We start from the raw sequence: 14,317 nt of genomic DNA, 5'->3' as shown, positions 1-14,317 counted from the left end.
CCCACTTTGAATCAGCTGCACAGGGAGGCCCTGCTGGGATCTGCAATTATAGGTTGTATACCTCACCTTGGGGAGCAGAGCCATCAGTGAAAATGATTGATAAATAAAGTGAGAAGGTGAAGGGAAAAAAACCCTCTTCTTCCTTCTGTGTGTCTCTGTCACCTTTTCTTTACTTACTCTAAGCAAGGGACCTCCTTTCCTCCAAGGGGATTCATTCCAATTCATCCCTGATTAGTTTGGTTGCAGCTTGTGGGGTGGGAGACCTGCTGCCAGCCGAGCGCTGTGAGGGGGGATCCCCGCACCCTCTTTGTTGGCCCTTGCAGGCGTCTGGAAGTTAAGCTGAAGGAGGATCCCTTTGCAACCGGCCTTTGACATTTGGGAAAGGCGGAGCAGGAGCAGGAGGCTAGTCCGTGGTCTCGGGAACCTGGAGGGTGCCTAAGGCAGGGCTGTCGCGGCTTGGCCTATCCTCTCCATCCAGCAGCTCGTAGGTGCTCCAGGCTGTGCAGGTCACCATGGGGTGAGAGTTCAGGGCCCTGGCAGGCCACAGGTGGAGGTGTCGGGGGCTTGGTGGCCACAGGGGGAGAACTTCCGTGTTTCCAACCCAAGCAGGCCGGCTCGTCCTGGTTCACTCCCAGCAGCCTCCAGGAGATCGGCGATGTCGCCAAAGCCTTCTAGCGAAGACTCCAGACGGTCAGGCCAGCTGTGAAGCCCAAGGCCCGTTTTTGCCAAAACCCCCCCCACACACAGGGCTGATGTTCCCCTCCCACGCTCAAATAAGCCAGCCTGCCTGCTTCTCGTCCTTCTAGGTGTCTTTCTTTGGGGGGGGGGGCGCGGATGGCTGCAGAGGCAGGGCAGAGCAGGACAGCCAGAGGATCCTGAATGGCAAGCAGTCCCATTTTGCCCCTGAAGGGTCACGAGCAATGACCGTGTGCAGCTTGGAAGGAGACGCGCCTGCAAAAGGCCCCTGGACAGGAACAGGAACTCCCCACAACCCACCCCTGAACTTTTCCTCTCCCAGGGCGTCTTCTGCGGCAGTCATGGGTCCGCGTTCCTGGTGGCGTGGGACAGCATTGTGGTGTGGTGGTGGTGGTTCTCCTTGAGTTCGGACTTCGCACAAGGCAGCCGGGGGACCCCGTCTCGTGCCGCCCTTCGCTTTCCTGCTTGAGACGTCTCCCCCACCACCTCGGCCTCTCCCCAGTGGAGCCTCTTCTCCTGCGCTCAGCAACCTCAAGAGCCCTTGGTGATCCTCCGGGCCCTTGCCTCCCTCTCTCGGCTCACAGGCTCAGCTTTCTTAAGGGCAGGAACGAGACTGAGAGCCAACGCTGAGCAGCCCAATCCACCCACTGGCGGGGCCTTTGAGGTGGGGGGAATCTCCTGTGACTCTTCTCCTTCTGGCTGCCCATCATCCGAGGCAGGAAACTGGGCTGGGCCGCAGAAGAGTGGCCGGACGAAGCCGGATGGACGGGTTGAGCCTCTCCCGTGCCAGCGGTTTTGGCCTCTTCAGTGTCCCAGGAGGCAATCCGACGGGCCCTTGTGCCCACGCCTTCTCTCCGCTCTCCGAGCTGCAGTATGACTTGCATGTGACTCCCGGGGCCGAGAGAGGCTGCCGAGGGTGTCCGCCTGGGAATTCCTCGGGGCAGGAACCGTCTTGACTTTGGCCGTGCCTGGACAGACCGACCAAGGGGCAAGGTAGCAGAGCGATGGCAGCTTTGGGCAAAAGGGCTGCTTTGTTGAGCCTTTCGTGTCCGTTGCGGAAGGACCTGCAGGCACAGAAAGGGGGATTGCTGAGCCCCCCCCCGTCCATTGATGAGCCGGGCCGCTGGCATGGGGACGAAGGAGATCCGTTGGAAGAGTTCTGGCGTTGTGTCCTTCATGTGGCTGGGGGGAGACGTGGTTGTGTTGGGCTGGCCTGTTCTTCCTTCCAACGAACAAGAAGGTGGGGTGGTGGGACCACAGACCGAAAGCAACCCAGCGGACCAGTAGCTGACCAGTATGGGGGGGGGCTGGACGAGGGCCCCTCTGCCTTGTTTGAAAACAGATTGCATTTTGGGGGGGGGTGCGAGATATGTTTGTGACTTCCAGAATTCGGTAAAGGTAGCCACCCAGGGCTGGCAGTAGAAGGATACAGAGCGAGGCAGTCAAGCTTCAGCAATTAGGGACTGGAAATTTCTGAACCTCGGAGGAGATGGAATGCTTAATCCATTACTCAGGGGAGGTGTGGAGGTTCTAGGCTGGGTGGAATTTTTACAGGAATAGAATAATCGTTTGGAGATCCGAAGGGATTGGACCTAGATGACGTCTGTCCTGAGACTGTCCTGTGGGTGGCTGTCATGTTTTGTTTGGTTTTTTTAATTTATTGGTCTTTTTTATGTTGCCCACCAGCCCTGTTGCTCAACGGCTAAAGGTCCAAGAAAGCCAATTAATTGCTCTCTGTCTGGCCAACCCAACCAGATCGGACTTGGCAGAAGCATCCATTTTCAGGTTTCAAGGTACCCAGGCCAGATTCTGCTTGCTTAGGTGTAGAAGGTTCAAGGTGGGGAAGACCACGTTCCAGGTGAAAACTAGGTCAGACTCGGGTGGTGAGCAGAATCTTCACTGCAGTTGAACCACGGTGCCACGAAGCCTCTTCCTAGCCGGATGCCATGCATTTTCAGCCCTGCTGATGCTCTGTTGGCCTGTGAAGTCTGGAGAAGGTTGTTTTTTTTTTTTTTGCCATGTGGGCTTTTCTAAATGTGATGTTCAAAAAGTATCAAACCCAGATATTCTTCTATTTCTTTTGCCTTGGTGAGGATCAAGTGGCAAGCAGTGGGAGGACTAAATTCTAGCTAGAGAGGCACCCCCACTATAAGGAAACTGAACCAGAATATTAGAATAATCTGAGCTGCAGCTTTTCTGGGATCCTAACTCCCCCCCTCCCCCCATTAAGAGGGACGGTGTCCATATAATTTTGCTGCTCCAAAGCACATTTTTGCCGTAGACAAGGCATTTATCCCATTTGCATCTCACATTTTGAATATACAGTTACTGTTACATTCCGGTTCTGCTGGGAGTTTTCCTAAAATGTTCTATGGGTCCCTCCCCTTTTATTTTTGGAAGCAACAGCAGCCATACCATTTCAGCCACCGTCTAGCAGAGCCTGGGCTTTGAACCCCAGAATCCTTCAGTTCGGGCATATTCTGGCTGGGGGAATTCTACTCCAAGAAAAAAAAGGGGGTGGACCTTTTCAAAACCTTAAAAACTGGGGGTCTAAACCTGATCAACTAGAAGGAGCACCTCTTTCTGCATTCCCTTTGGGGCGCTTACGCTGGCTTGCTTGTTCAAACCTTCTCTGTGTGCTTCCAGCTGGAGGTTTCCAGAAGCGGCCCTCCAGAAAAGTAATTTTTCTCCGCTCTAGTTTTGTGGAGGCAGGATCAGGGACCCAATGGGTTCACAGGGGTCTGATTCAGCAGGCCTCATCCAGTGCTCTGAGTCCCCCCTCCCGGGGCGGGAGTCAACCAAGAAAGGGCCCCATGCATCTTGTCAGGTCCCCACTGGCTTCCTTCCTTCTTTCCTCTTCCCTGGCAGGTCCGTTTGCCCACCGGCATCTCAGCCAGAAGGAGGACTGAGCCCCAGGCAGAGAGCCACCCAACCATGGCCGCATCTTCTCCCAGCCTGAGATTCAAGCTGATCCTGCTGGGAGATTTTGGGGTGGGGAAGACCACCTTCTTCCACCGCATCAGGACCGGGCATTTTCTGGAGGAGGCCCATGCTCTCGGCCAGCCCATGAGCGTGTGCGAGAAAATCGTGCCGCTGAGACACAGCCGGAGCCACCCCCAGGCACAGGTAGGAGCCCGTTCCCCCCCCCCACCCCCAGGCAGCTTTAGGGAAAGACCCGGCCGGCGTGGCTTATGCTTCACCGCTGGAACTCTCTGCTTCCAGAAGGCTCAAGGAGGAAAAGAGAAGCCAACGGAGCATGGGCAGATTGCAGAGTGGAAATTGGGGCACCCATGTTTTTGTGGTGATATTTAGGAATCTGTGGGTGGAGGTGGGAATGGGCAAAGCAAAAATAAATAACAACAAACAAACAAACAAACAAAAACCACAACCAGTCCAAGCCAACACCAGCGTGGGGTTTTACTGATTTGAATCAACCATTCCTTAAAAGCAATTTAATCAGATATAAAGCTTTAGCATCTACACATTTAAAACCTTGTACAGATAAATTGACTATGCAAAAGCCTTCATTGACTATGCAAAAGCCTTTGACTGTGTGGACCACAGCAAACTATGGCAAGTCCTTAAAGAAATGGGAGTGCCTGACCACTTTATCCGTCTCCTGAGAAACCTATATGTGGGACAGGAAGCAACAGTTAGAACTGGATATGGAACAACTGATTGGTTCAAAATTGGGAAAGGGGTACGGCAAGGCTGTATATTGTCCCCCAGTTTATTTAACTTATATGCAGAATACATCATGCGGAAGGCTGGACTGGAGGAATCCGAAGCCGGAATTAAGATTGCCGGAAGAAATATCAACAACCTCCGATATGCAGATGACACCACTCTGATGGCAGAAAGTGAGGAGGAACTAAAGAACCTTGTAATGAGGGTGAAAGAGGAGAGTGCAAAAAACGGTTTGAAACTCGACATCAAGAAAACTAAGATCATGGCCACTGGTCCCATCACCTCCTGGGAAATAGAAGGGGAAGACATGGAGGCAGTGACAGATTTTATTTTCTTGGGCTCCATGATCACTGCAGATGGAGACAGCAGCCACGAAATTAAGACGCCTGCTTCTTGGGAGGAAAGCAATGACAAATCTTGACAGCATCTTAAAAAGCAGAGACATCACCTTGCCAACAAAAGTCCGAATAGTCAAAGCTATGGTTTTTCCTGTCGTGATGTATGGAAGTGAGAGCTGGACCATAAAGAAAGCAGACCGCCGAAGAATTGATGCCTTTGAATTGTGGTGCTGGAAGAGGCTCTCGAGAATCCCCTGGACTGCAAGGAGAACAAACCTATTCCATTCTGAAGGAAATCAACCCTGAGTGCTCACTGGAAGGACAGATCCTGAAGCTGAGGCTCCAGTACTCTGGCCATCTCATGAGAAGAGAAGACTCTCTGGAAAAGACCCTGATTGTGGGAAAGTGTGAAGGCAGGAGGAGGAGAAGGGGACAACCAAGAATGAGATGGCTGGACAGTGTCTGTGAAGCAACCAACATGAATTTGACACAACTCCGGGAGGAAGTTGAAGATAGGCAGGCCTGGCGTGCTGTGGTCCGTGGGGTCACGAAGAGTCGGACACGACTAAACGACTAAACGACAGATAAATATTTTATATCTTTCTTTCTGGAGTATAGATTCCCCCCAGCCAGCAGCCACCCCGGCCGATAGCTTCTGGGGCATGTAGCCGAAAGAAGGGAAGTTTCTGAAGTTCAGAGGTGGCTCTCCTCAGTGTGCAGTCATATGGAGGGGGCCATGGCCCTCTGGAGGGTTTTGGGAGCCATAGGGGAAGGCACCCCCTTAAGTCATTCTTCAACAAATGGAAGATCAAGACAGCTGGTAGAAGTGTCTCCGTATTTTAAGCTGAATAGGGTTCCCTTCTGTTACATTTTCCGCTGCTCTGCTGCAAGAGTGGAAAACGTGTCAGGGAATCTGAAGGCCCATTAATTCCGCAATTATGCCCCATTCCACCTGGTGCAGTTCTTCTAGCAGGGGAGGAGAGGGTTAATTCCCCCTTTGCACTTTCATGTGGCAAGGAGTTCTCTTGCTCCCACCTCCCACCACGGTGGTCTTGCTTTCTCCGTTCCTGCAGGTCTCCCTGTGGGATACAGCTGGAGAGGAGCGCTTCCTGTCGCTGAGCAGCTGCTATTACCGGAACGCGGATGCGGCGCTCCTGGTTTACAACCTCAACAGCCTCCTCTCCTTTGACAGCCTCTCCCACTGGCTGTACGTGACCCGGCAGTACTGCACGGATGGTAGGTAGGCGGGAAGGAAGGAAGGAAGGAGTTAATGGATGGATGGAAGGAGTTAATGATGGATGGATGGATGGATGGATGGATGGATGGATGGATGGATGGATGGATGGAGTTGATGAAGGAAGGAAGGAAGGAAGGAAGGAAGGAAGGAAGGAAGGAAGGAAGGAAGGAAGGAAGGAAGGAAGGAAGGAAGGAAGGAAGGAAGGAAGGAAGGAAGGAAAGAGCTGATGATGGAGGGATGGATGGAAGGAGTTGATGATGGATGCATGGAAGATTGCTCAGAAAAGTCTCTCTTTTTTAAACTAAAAGGACATTTTCTGGGCTATGGAAGGAATAGGAGGTAGGGTTGGTTTCCGTCTTTGCTCCCATACCTTTAAGAGCTGTCTTAATGGTTTGCTGGTTTAGGGATCTGGCTGTGGGGTCAGAGGCTGGGAGTTTGATTCCCCCTGGGAATAAAGCCAGCCAGTGTGGCCAAGGGCAACGTACAGAGTCCCAGAAGAAAGGGAATGGGAAACCCCTTCTGTGTCTTCTCTAGCTGGAAAACCCTGGAAAGGGTGGCCATAAGAGCCACAGAAACCCATCCCGGACAGGCTCATTTAGGAATAGATCTCCTGGAGCAAAACACTAAATGACTTTACAAGGAAGCTTTCCTATTTCATTTTATTTTTTTAAAGAACTTCAGGGAAGTGAACACTTGTTAAATTTCTCAACCAGATGTTAAAAGCACAAAGCCAATCAAAGGGGATAACCTTGTTGGCGAAAGAGCGCCTGTCCTAAATTCTGAATTTGCAGCAACAAAGTCCAAACCCATATATGTGGGTTTAGGTTAGATCCAGACCCGTCTCACTAAGAGCAGACCTGCTGAATGCACCATAAAAACTAAATGACTAACCTAAAGTCTCTCATTTGGTTGGTTCTTTTCTAAACAAATTAAACCAGGACGCAACCAGGGTCTCAAAAAAAAAAAGAAATGTGGTTATGCAAAGTGTATTGGGTTAGTGCACCTATAAGTCAGGGAGGGCTAAAACCGAAAGTGATTGAAGGCACAAGATACTGCCCCTGTTAGGAACGAATCATTTTTACATTAATAAGTGCCTGTATACCAAAAAAATAAAAACCACAACTTCACAGTCAGAAGAGCTACTGTTTTGTTCTAACGTCAGAAAATGGCTTTGATGAATAACCTGTAAAAATGGTTTGCCAGGTGAGCAGCCTCTCAGGCCCTGAGATTTTACGGCCAAAGTCTAGAGGGTGGCCCTTGCGGAATTACAGTCATGGCCAAAAATATTGGCACCCTTGCAGTTCTGTCGGAAAATGAAACCCTTCTCTCAGAAAACGGTTGGAGTTCCAAAAGTGTTGGTACTCACGTGTTCATTTCTTTGGTTTCCATCAGAACCACACACATAAAAAAACAACAGATGTGTCTAAATACAAATGAAAGGAGCACCACATGCTTGAAAAAGCAATTATTTCTTACAATTTAGACAAGGTGCCAATACTTTGGGCCAGTGCATTTTTGGGTTTCTGTGTGAGATGGTATCAGATTTGACTTTTCTTCTCTTTTTTTTGTGTGTGGTTCCGACGCAAAGCAAAGAAATGAACACGTGAGTATCGAAACATTTGCAACTGCAACCATTTTCTGAGAGAAGGACCGCATTTTTTTGACAGCACTGCAAGGGTGCCAATATTTTTGGCCACGGCTGTACATCTGCCACACACCAGAGAAAAAAACTGCAAAAGAGGGGAGTATGTATGTGTGAAGGACAGACCATGTAGGTAGAGGCTGTGCTTATTAACCGGAAGGGTAAGGCATGCGTGCCCACAGGCTTGGAAGCACGCAGTCTCAGAGATTTGAAGTTCTAAGAAGCGCAAGACCCCAAACCTGAGCAGTTCTTGAGGTACATTCAGACGTTTGGGACCCGGCAGCCCCAATTTCCTGTAGCAATATTTGGACCCCCTTCCTGCACACACAGCCCATACCTTGTAAGCCTTCCGCACAAGGTGTCGCCAGCTGTTCTGGCCGAGGCACTCGGCGGCAGCACGTGAGACCAAGCCGGGACCTCTCTGCTCCCCCTCTCCCCCCACAGCTGACATCTTTCTACTGGGCAACAAGAGTGACCTGGAGAACCACGTGCCGGAAGAGAAGGCTGAGAAGTTTGCTGCAGAGCACGGCGCATCCGGGAGGTTCAGAGTGTCGGCCAAGACAGGTAGGAGCCAGTTCCCACAACCTCAGCCTCTGCGTTGGCCCAGACAGAGCCCAACCAGGCCAGGATGAAGAAGAGGAGTATTAATACAACACAACAACAGTAACAGAGGTAGGGTGGTCAGTTACAGACCACCAATAAAGCGGAAGTACAATGCCATATAAGGATGTGGGTGGCACTGCGGGTTAAACCGCAGAAGCCTCAGTGCTGCAAGGTCAGAAGATCAGCCATTGTAAGATCGAATCCAGGCAACAGAGGGCGCTCCCGTCACTTGTCCCATCTCCTGCCATTCAAAAGCAGGTAAAAATGTGAGTAAATAGGTACCACCTTGGTGGGATGGTAATGGTATTCCGTGTCTAGTCACGCTGGCCATGTGACCACGAAAACTGTCTACGGACAAACACTGGCTCTACGGCTTGGAGATGGGGATGAGCACCATGCCCTAGAGTTGGACACGGTTGGACTAAATTTCAAGGGGAACCTTTACCTTACAATGCAATAAATATATATATAAAGCCACCTTGGCTCCTTTTCAAAGAGAAAGGTAAGGAAAAATATTTTGGATAAGTAGGTAGGTTGGCAGGTAGGTAGATAATATTTGTCCTTTATCTTTAAGTCAGACATCAACTGGACAGCTCTTTAGACGGGTGTCATCTTCAAAAGGATTCTTGTCCATGGACAGCCCTTGGGCAGAGGTTGGGAATTCGATCCCCCCGCCCCTTTGCCTCCTCAACAGGGGCTGGACTTCATAATCCACAGGGTCCCTTCCAACTCTGCAGTGCTAAGATGAGAATGATGATGAAGATTGTGATCTTAAAGAAGACAAGTATCCTCACTAGAAGAAGACTAATGGTTCCTGTAAATAGAGGCAAAGAGAAAAAAATTATGAAAGTTTAGCAAAAGTTTAGACACATGGAATAACAGCTTAGTGAGCAAATAGCAGGCTTTTTTATTGGAGGGGATAGAAACCCCTGATTATTTAGTAAAAAATTCTACAGTCATCTTTATTAGCTGGTATGAGTCTTGCACGAAGCTGCAGAATTTTTTATAAAGGGCTTATTAACTCAGTTTGGTAAGGCAAGGTGCTTCTAGACTTGCGAAGGAGTCTGTATGTGTGGCTCAGGATAGACGTAATGAATGACTGCAAAACAGGTTTTATTTCTGGACAGTCGGGTGCCAATACAGGAGAATGCTTTGATTTGGTTCCTCCCGACTTGCTTGGCTGGCACAGCAGATGGGTGGGGCAGTGACTGATCCATGCAGGTGTTTCTCCCACATCTGGGGCACCTTCAACCCGTCCGGGGGCCTCCCTTACCACTCAAGGATAGTCGGAACCTGGAAAAGTCTCAAGTGACCATTGACATAATCCTCAAACCTGCCGTTGTAGGGATTTGAGATGTATTTTTTTTAAAAAGTTAACTTGTCAGCCTGACTGAGACCCCCTCTCAGATATCCTCTCTTAGATCACTCACTTCATTGTTGTTATTGTGACATTCCATCAAGTCACTTCCAATCTGTGGCAGCCCTCTGAACGAGCCCCCTCCAACATGTCCCATCCTCCACAGCCCTGCTCAGCTCTTCCCAATTCAATGGCTTCCTTTAAAGAGTCAGCCCATCTCGTATCCGGCCTTCCTCTTTTCCTGCTGCCTTCCACCTTTTCTAGCACTATTCTGTCTTTTCCACTGAGTCTTGTTTTCTCATGATGTGCCCCAAGTAGAACCCAGTCCGTTCAGTCGTCTTAACGTCTGCCGTGAGTTTAAGGCTTGATTTGTTATCTTGTCGTTGTCCCATGCTCTCAAGTCACTGTCAATCTCCAGCATGCCCCATCCTCAACAGACCTGCTGAGCTTTTTTAAAAAGTCAAGTCGATGGTTGAGGTTAACGCCTGGTTCTTCCAAAACCTTCCAGGTGAGAATGTGGAAAGGTGCTTGCAAGAGATGGTGGAGCGGCTTTTCCTGAAGCAAGAAATCCAGCGCAGCAGCCTCCATGCGCCCCTGCAAGAGGCGGGCTACTATAGCCACTGTGGATGCTGAGGGGTGTGTGTGTGATGATGACTCAGAGGGCTCCTAAAGCAGGTGTGAGGTGATCGATGACAAGGAGCCTTTCTCTGAACACATGCTGTATATCGTCTGGGTATGTCCCAACTGCTGGAGATGAATCTGTTTGAAATCATCATCATCATCATCATCATCATCATCATCAATCATCATCATCATCATCATCAGTAGTAGTAGTAGTAGTAGTAGTAGTAGTAGTAGTAGTAGTAGTAGTAGTAGTAGGCATCCTTCAGTCTCGAGAGACTATGGTAATGTGCTCTGTATGGAGAACTTGGAACAGCGTCTAGTGTGGCTGAGGAGGCCAATTCGAGAGTGACCATCCCTTCCACACTGAAGACAAATCCAATCTGTCCCCTGTTCGGCTCCCTGATTTTGCTGCTTTTGTGACTTCTTTGCCTCGGCCTGCTGGGCAAGGGTCTCTTCAAATTGGGAGAGGCCATGATGCACCACCTGCCTCCAGGCTGAACGCTCAGAGGTCAAGGTTTCCCATCTGTTGAGGTCCATTCCTAAGGCCTTCAGATCCCGCTTGCAGATGTCCTTGTATCGCAGTTGTGGTCTCCCTCTGGGGCGCTTTCCCTGCACTAATTCTCCATACAGGAGATCCTTTGGAATCCGACCATCAGCCATTCTCACGACGTGCCCGAGCCAACGTAGACGTCGCTGCTTCAGTAATGTATTCATGCTGAAAATTCCAGCTCGTTCTAGGACTACACTGTTTGGAACTTTGTCCTGCCAGGTGATACCAAGAATCCGTCGGAGGCAACGCATATGGAAGGTGTTCAGCTTCCTCTCCTGCCGTGCATGAAGGGTCCAGGACTCACTGCAGTACAGGAGTGTGCTTAGGACACATGCTCTATAGACCTGAATCTTCGTATGTGTCGTCAGCTTCTTATTGAGCCATACTCTCTTTGTGAGTCTAGAGAACATGGTGGCTGCTTTGCCAATGCGTTTATCCAACTCAACATCCAGGGAGAGAGTGTCAGAGACCGTTGTGCCAAGGTACACAAAGTTATGAACAACCTCCAATTCTTGTGTGGAGATGGTAATAGAAGGAGGTGAGTCCACACCCTGGCCCATGACTTGTGTTTTCTTCAGGCTGATTGTTAGTCCAAAGTCTTGGCAGGCCTTGCTGGAACGATTCATGAGTTGTTGGAGGTCTTTGGCAGAGTGGGCAACATATTATTATTATTATTTGCATTTATACCCCACCCATGTAGTCAACTGACTACTCTGGATGTTTCCAACATTTATAATAACAATTTAAAATATAACAAGATTTTAAACATCAATAAACAAGTTGTTCAAGATGGGAAAATAAGGAAAAAAGAGGAAGAAAAAAAAACCAAGTGTTGACTGGAGGGAAGGCCTGCCTCAACATCCAAGTTTTCAGTTGGTTTTTAAAGATGCCCACTGAAGGGGCCGCACAAATCTCCGGAGGAAGGTTATTCCAGAGGCGAGGAGCTACCATCGAGAAGGCCCGGTTTCTTGTTTTTTCAGAACTTCTCTCTCCGCCGAAGGGTTTAGCAGTTATAAACTTAGCTTGGAAAAGTCACCTCTGGAACAACAACTCCCAAAATCCGCCCGCCCCCCCCCAGCAAGCCACAAGAGGCGTAGTCGGAAGAATTAATTTTTCCAGGCTTGCCCTTAAAGGCCCAGTGCTTGTTTGGGAAGCATACTCTCAGCCAGCATCTTCGAAGAGCCTTGGGTTGTTTCGACAGGGTTGAGTCACGAAGTGCAGAATGTCGGGTAGGTAAAACCAGTCCTGCCTTGATCGGGTGCCCTCCAGATGAGCTGGCTGGCTGGCATCTCCGAGAATCCTTCAGCCAGCCCGCCCAGGTGGAAGTGACGCACTTCTGGAGGGGACCTGGTTGGGAAAAAAGTAGACAGAACGGAAGAAGATGCTCACGGAGGCGGTCACTTTCTCTTTCCATCCCCAACCCTTCCCGTTTTACTCAAGAAATCAGTAAAGTGACTCTCTTTTACGGGCAGAATGGCCAGGGGCCAAAGTAGTTGCTCCAGGCAGCCTTTGCAGGATCATACCTTAATCACGAGTCCCTTCTTAGGACCTCCCAGGGAGTCATTCTCCAAAAAAAAAAAAAAAAAAAAAAGGCAATATTCTCACAGCTGTGTATTGCTTAATAAACCATTTCCTGCAAAGAATTACAGCATGCTCACATTCTTGGCACCTCCAGGGTTTGCGTTTGGCTGATTCCGCTTCACTTTTTTTTGTCTTAGTGGCACGTTCAGGAAAGACAAGCTATAAGACTGCAGGGAGCACTTGTCCTGTCCATAGAGATCTGCCTCTTTTGGACTCTTGTGGCCTGCAAATCTTGTTGCTAGTTTCAACTAGAAGGGAGCCACTGAATCAATGGGACCCTTTATGTAAAGGTCGACTTCCCATTTGATAGTTGATTGGGGTGTGTGTGTGCTCCAGGTGGGACGAGCCATTGAATTTAGCCCTATATTGCTAGATATATACAACAGCTGGATGCTTTGATGGTATGTTTATTCCCCAACATGAATTTGGTTATGGTATTACCAACATGAATTTCACCAAACTCCGGAAGGCAGTGGAAGACAGGAGGGCCTGGCGTGCTCTGGTCCATGGGGACACGAAGAGTCGGACACGACTAAACGAATAAACAACAATTATTCATGACTCAGATGATGCCTTTTCTCACTATCTTTGTTCTGTTTCACTGGGATTACATGGGGTTGCGCTGATATTCCTTCTGACGTCACATAAATTGTTTTCCAAAGAGAGCACTTCCAGGTTTTTATTTGAAGCTGGGATCTGGGCTCTGGCCTTCCAGATCCTGTCAGGGACAGCGCTTCTCCCCCACCTGTCAGACGCTGCAGGCTCAAACAGAGGGCCGTCTTCTCCCACACGGGCCACCTGTGGCCCTTCCGAACATCTGGCAGCCACTCAGCAGCCCTTGACCCGGGAGGCCAACCGGAAACACAGCCCGCTGGCCTCTTTTCCCTGCCGATGATGATGACCTCCTACTCCTCCGCAGCCCCTGTTCTGTTGAAGGCAGGTGTCGTAAATACGCTCAGGTGATGCAACACGCCTCCCTTCAGCCTCACCTTCCTTCCTGCAGGTCAAGGGATGCCCAAGAAATGCTAGCTGGCCCCAATCCACCTGGACCAGCTGGAGGGTGTCTAAAGGGACACACCTGTGATTTTTTTTTTGTTTACAGTACTGTCTGTAAGCATTGCTACCTGTTCCCACTCAAAAAGGTCCCCGAGGAGGAGGCGCCGTGTTTCAGCAGGATGGGGACAGGGGTTCTGCTGGCTTTGCTGGTATTCAGAACTGGCTGAATAGCTCAGGGGGTTCGGGTCTCCTGGCTGCTGAGCCAGAGTTCGAATTCCCACAGGGCCTTCTTGAGGGTTGGGAGTTCGAATTCCCTCTGGGTCTTTTTGAGGGTTGGGAGTTCGAATTCCCACTGGACTTTCATGACAGAGGCTTGATCAATAGGGTCCCTTCCAGCTCTGCAGTTCTAAGATGATGATGATGGACAGCTCAGGGGTTGAGGTCTCCTGGCTGTGGAGCCAAAGGTTGGGAGTTCGAAACTCCACCGGGACTCCTTGATAGAGGCTGCACTCCATGATCCACAAGGGCCCTTCTAGCTCTGTAGTTCCAAGATGATGATGACGACGATGATGATGATAAAAAGGACGAAGCCCCGTGGAACCCTGGGTCCTTCTAAGGAGAAAGGCTGGATAAAAACCTTTTAAATAAAGAACTAAACCTTTCCTGAGCCTGCCTGGGTCTCCCCGAGGTTAGCGATGCCTGGCGGGGTGGGGCCCGATTCGGCAGCGGCTGGATCGGGGCTTGCACGTAACTGCCGGTTCTCACGTGGCGACCGTATCCGTGTCTTTGAGATGCCGAACCCGACAAAGTCGAACATGTCTCACGCTGACGTCACATCTCAAACCCCCCCGACGGGGCGGGGCTTCGCTGCAGCGCCCGCTCCGCCCATCCCGGCAGAATCCCGCCCTCCGCCCGCGGTGATTGGCGAAGCGGGTCAGGGAAAGGGCGAGGAGCGCGGCTCCTGCTTGGCTCGGGAGCGCGTCGGTCTCCCTCTGTTGTACGCAAC

The 14,317-nt window shown here is 50.2% G+C and overlaps 2 protein-coding genes and 1 long non-coding RNA gene across 3 annotated transcripts in view; 2 read left to right on the top strand and 1 right to left on the bottom strand.

Moving 5' to 3' along the window:
- Nucleotides 1–14,317, top strand: part of LOC144588734 (uncharacterized) — a 110,663-nt gene that overhangs the window by 24,579 nt on the left and 71,767 nt on the right. The window lies entirely within an intron of this gene.
- Nucleotides 1,491–12,964, top strand: LOC110090973 (ras-related protein Rab-19). The gene is made up of 5 exons (XM_078392102.1): nucleotides 1,491–2,489; nucleotides 3,565–3,822; nucleotides 5,795–5,957; nucleotides 8,045–8,164; nucleotides 10,069–12,964. Exons 2-5 carry the CDS (start codon nucleotides 3,631–3,633, stop codon nucleotides 10,191–10,193), a joined length of 600 nt encoding a protein of 199 aa, XP_078248228.1. The 5' UTR covers nucleotides 1,491–2,489; nucleotides 3,565–3,630; the 3' UTR covers nucleotides 10,194–12,964.
- On the bottom strand, nucleotides 6,440–10,088 carry LOC144588746 (uncharacterized). Its single transcript, XR_013544432.1, has 2 exons — nucleotides 9,634–10,088; nucleotides 6,440–9,017 (listed from the first exon to the last, which is right to left on the bottom strand). It is a non-coding gene; the product is annotated as an uncharacterized LOC144588746 (long non-coding RNA).

The sequence above is a fragment of the Pogona vitticeps genome, chromosome 4, assembly GCF_051106095.1.
Source record: "Pogona vitticeps strain Pit_001003342236 chromosome 4, PviZW2.1, whole genome shotgun sequence".
Classification (NCBI taxonomy): domain Eukaryota; kingdom Metazoa; phylum Chordata; class Lepidosauria; order Squamata; family Agamidae; genus Pogona; species Pogona vitticeps.
Note: the sequence above shows the minus strand (reverse complement) of the source record. Positions and strands in the feature narration are given on the sequence as shown.

Excerpts from the sequence above, each read along its gene's own strand:
- LOC110090973 (XM_078392102.1), top strand. The coding sequence starts at position 3,631 with ATGGCCGCATCTTCTCCCAGCCTGAGATTCAAGCTGATCCTGCTGGGA. Across the intron at positions 5,958-8,044 it reads CCGGCAGTACTGCACGGATG|CTGACATCTTTCTACTGGGC; the intron begins GTAGGTAGGCGG and ends CTCCCCCCACAG. Across the intron at positions 8,165-10,068 it reads CAGAGTGTCGGCCAAGACAG|GTGAGAATGTGGAAAGGTGC; the intron begins GTAGGAGCCAGT and ends AAAACCTTCCAG.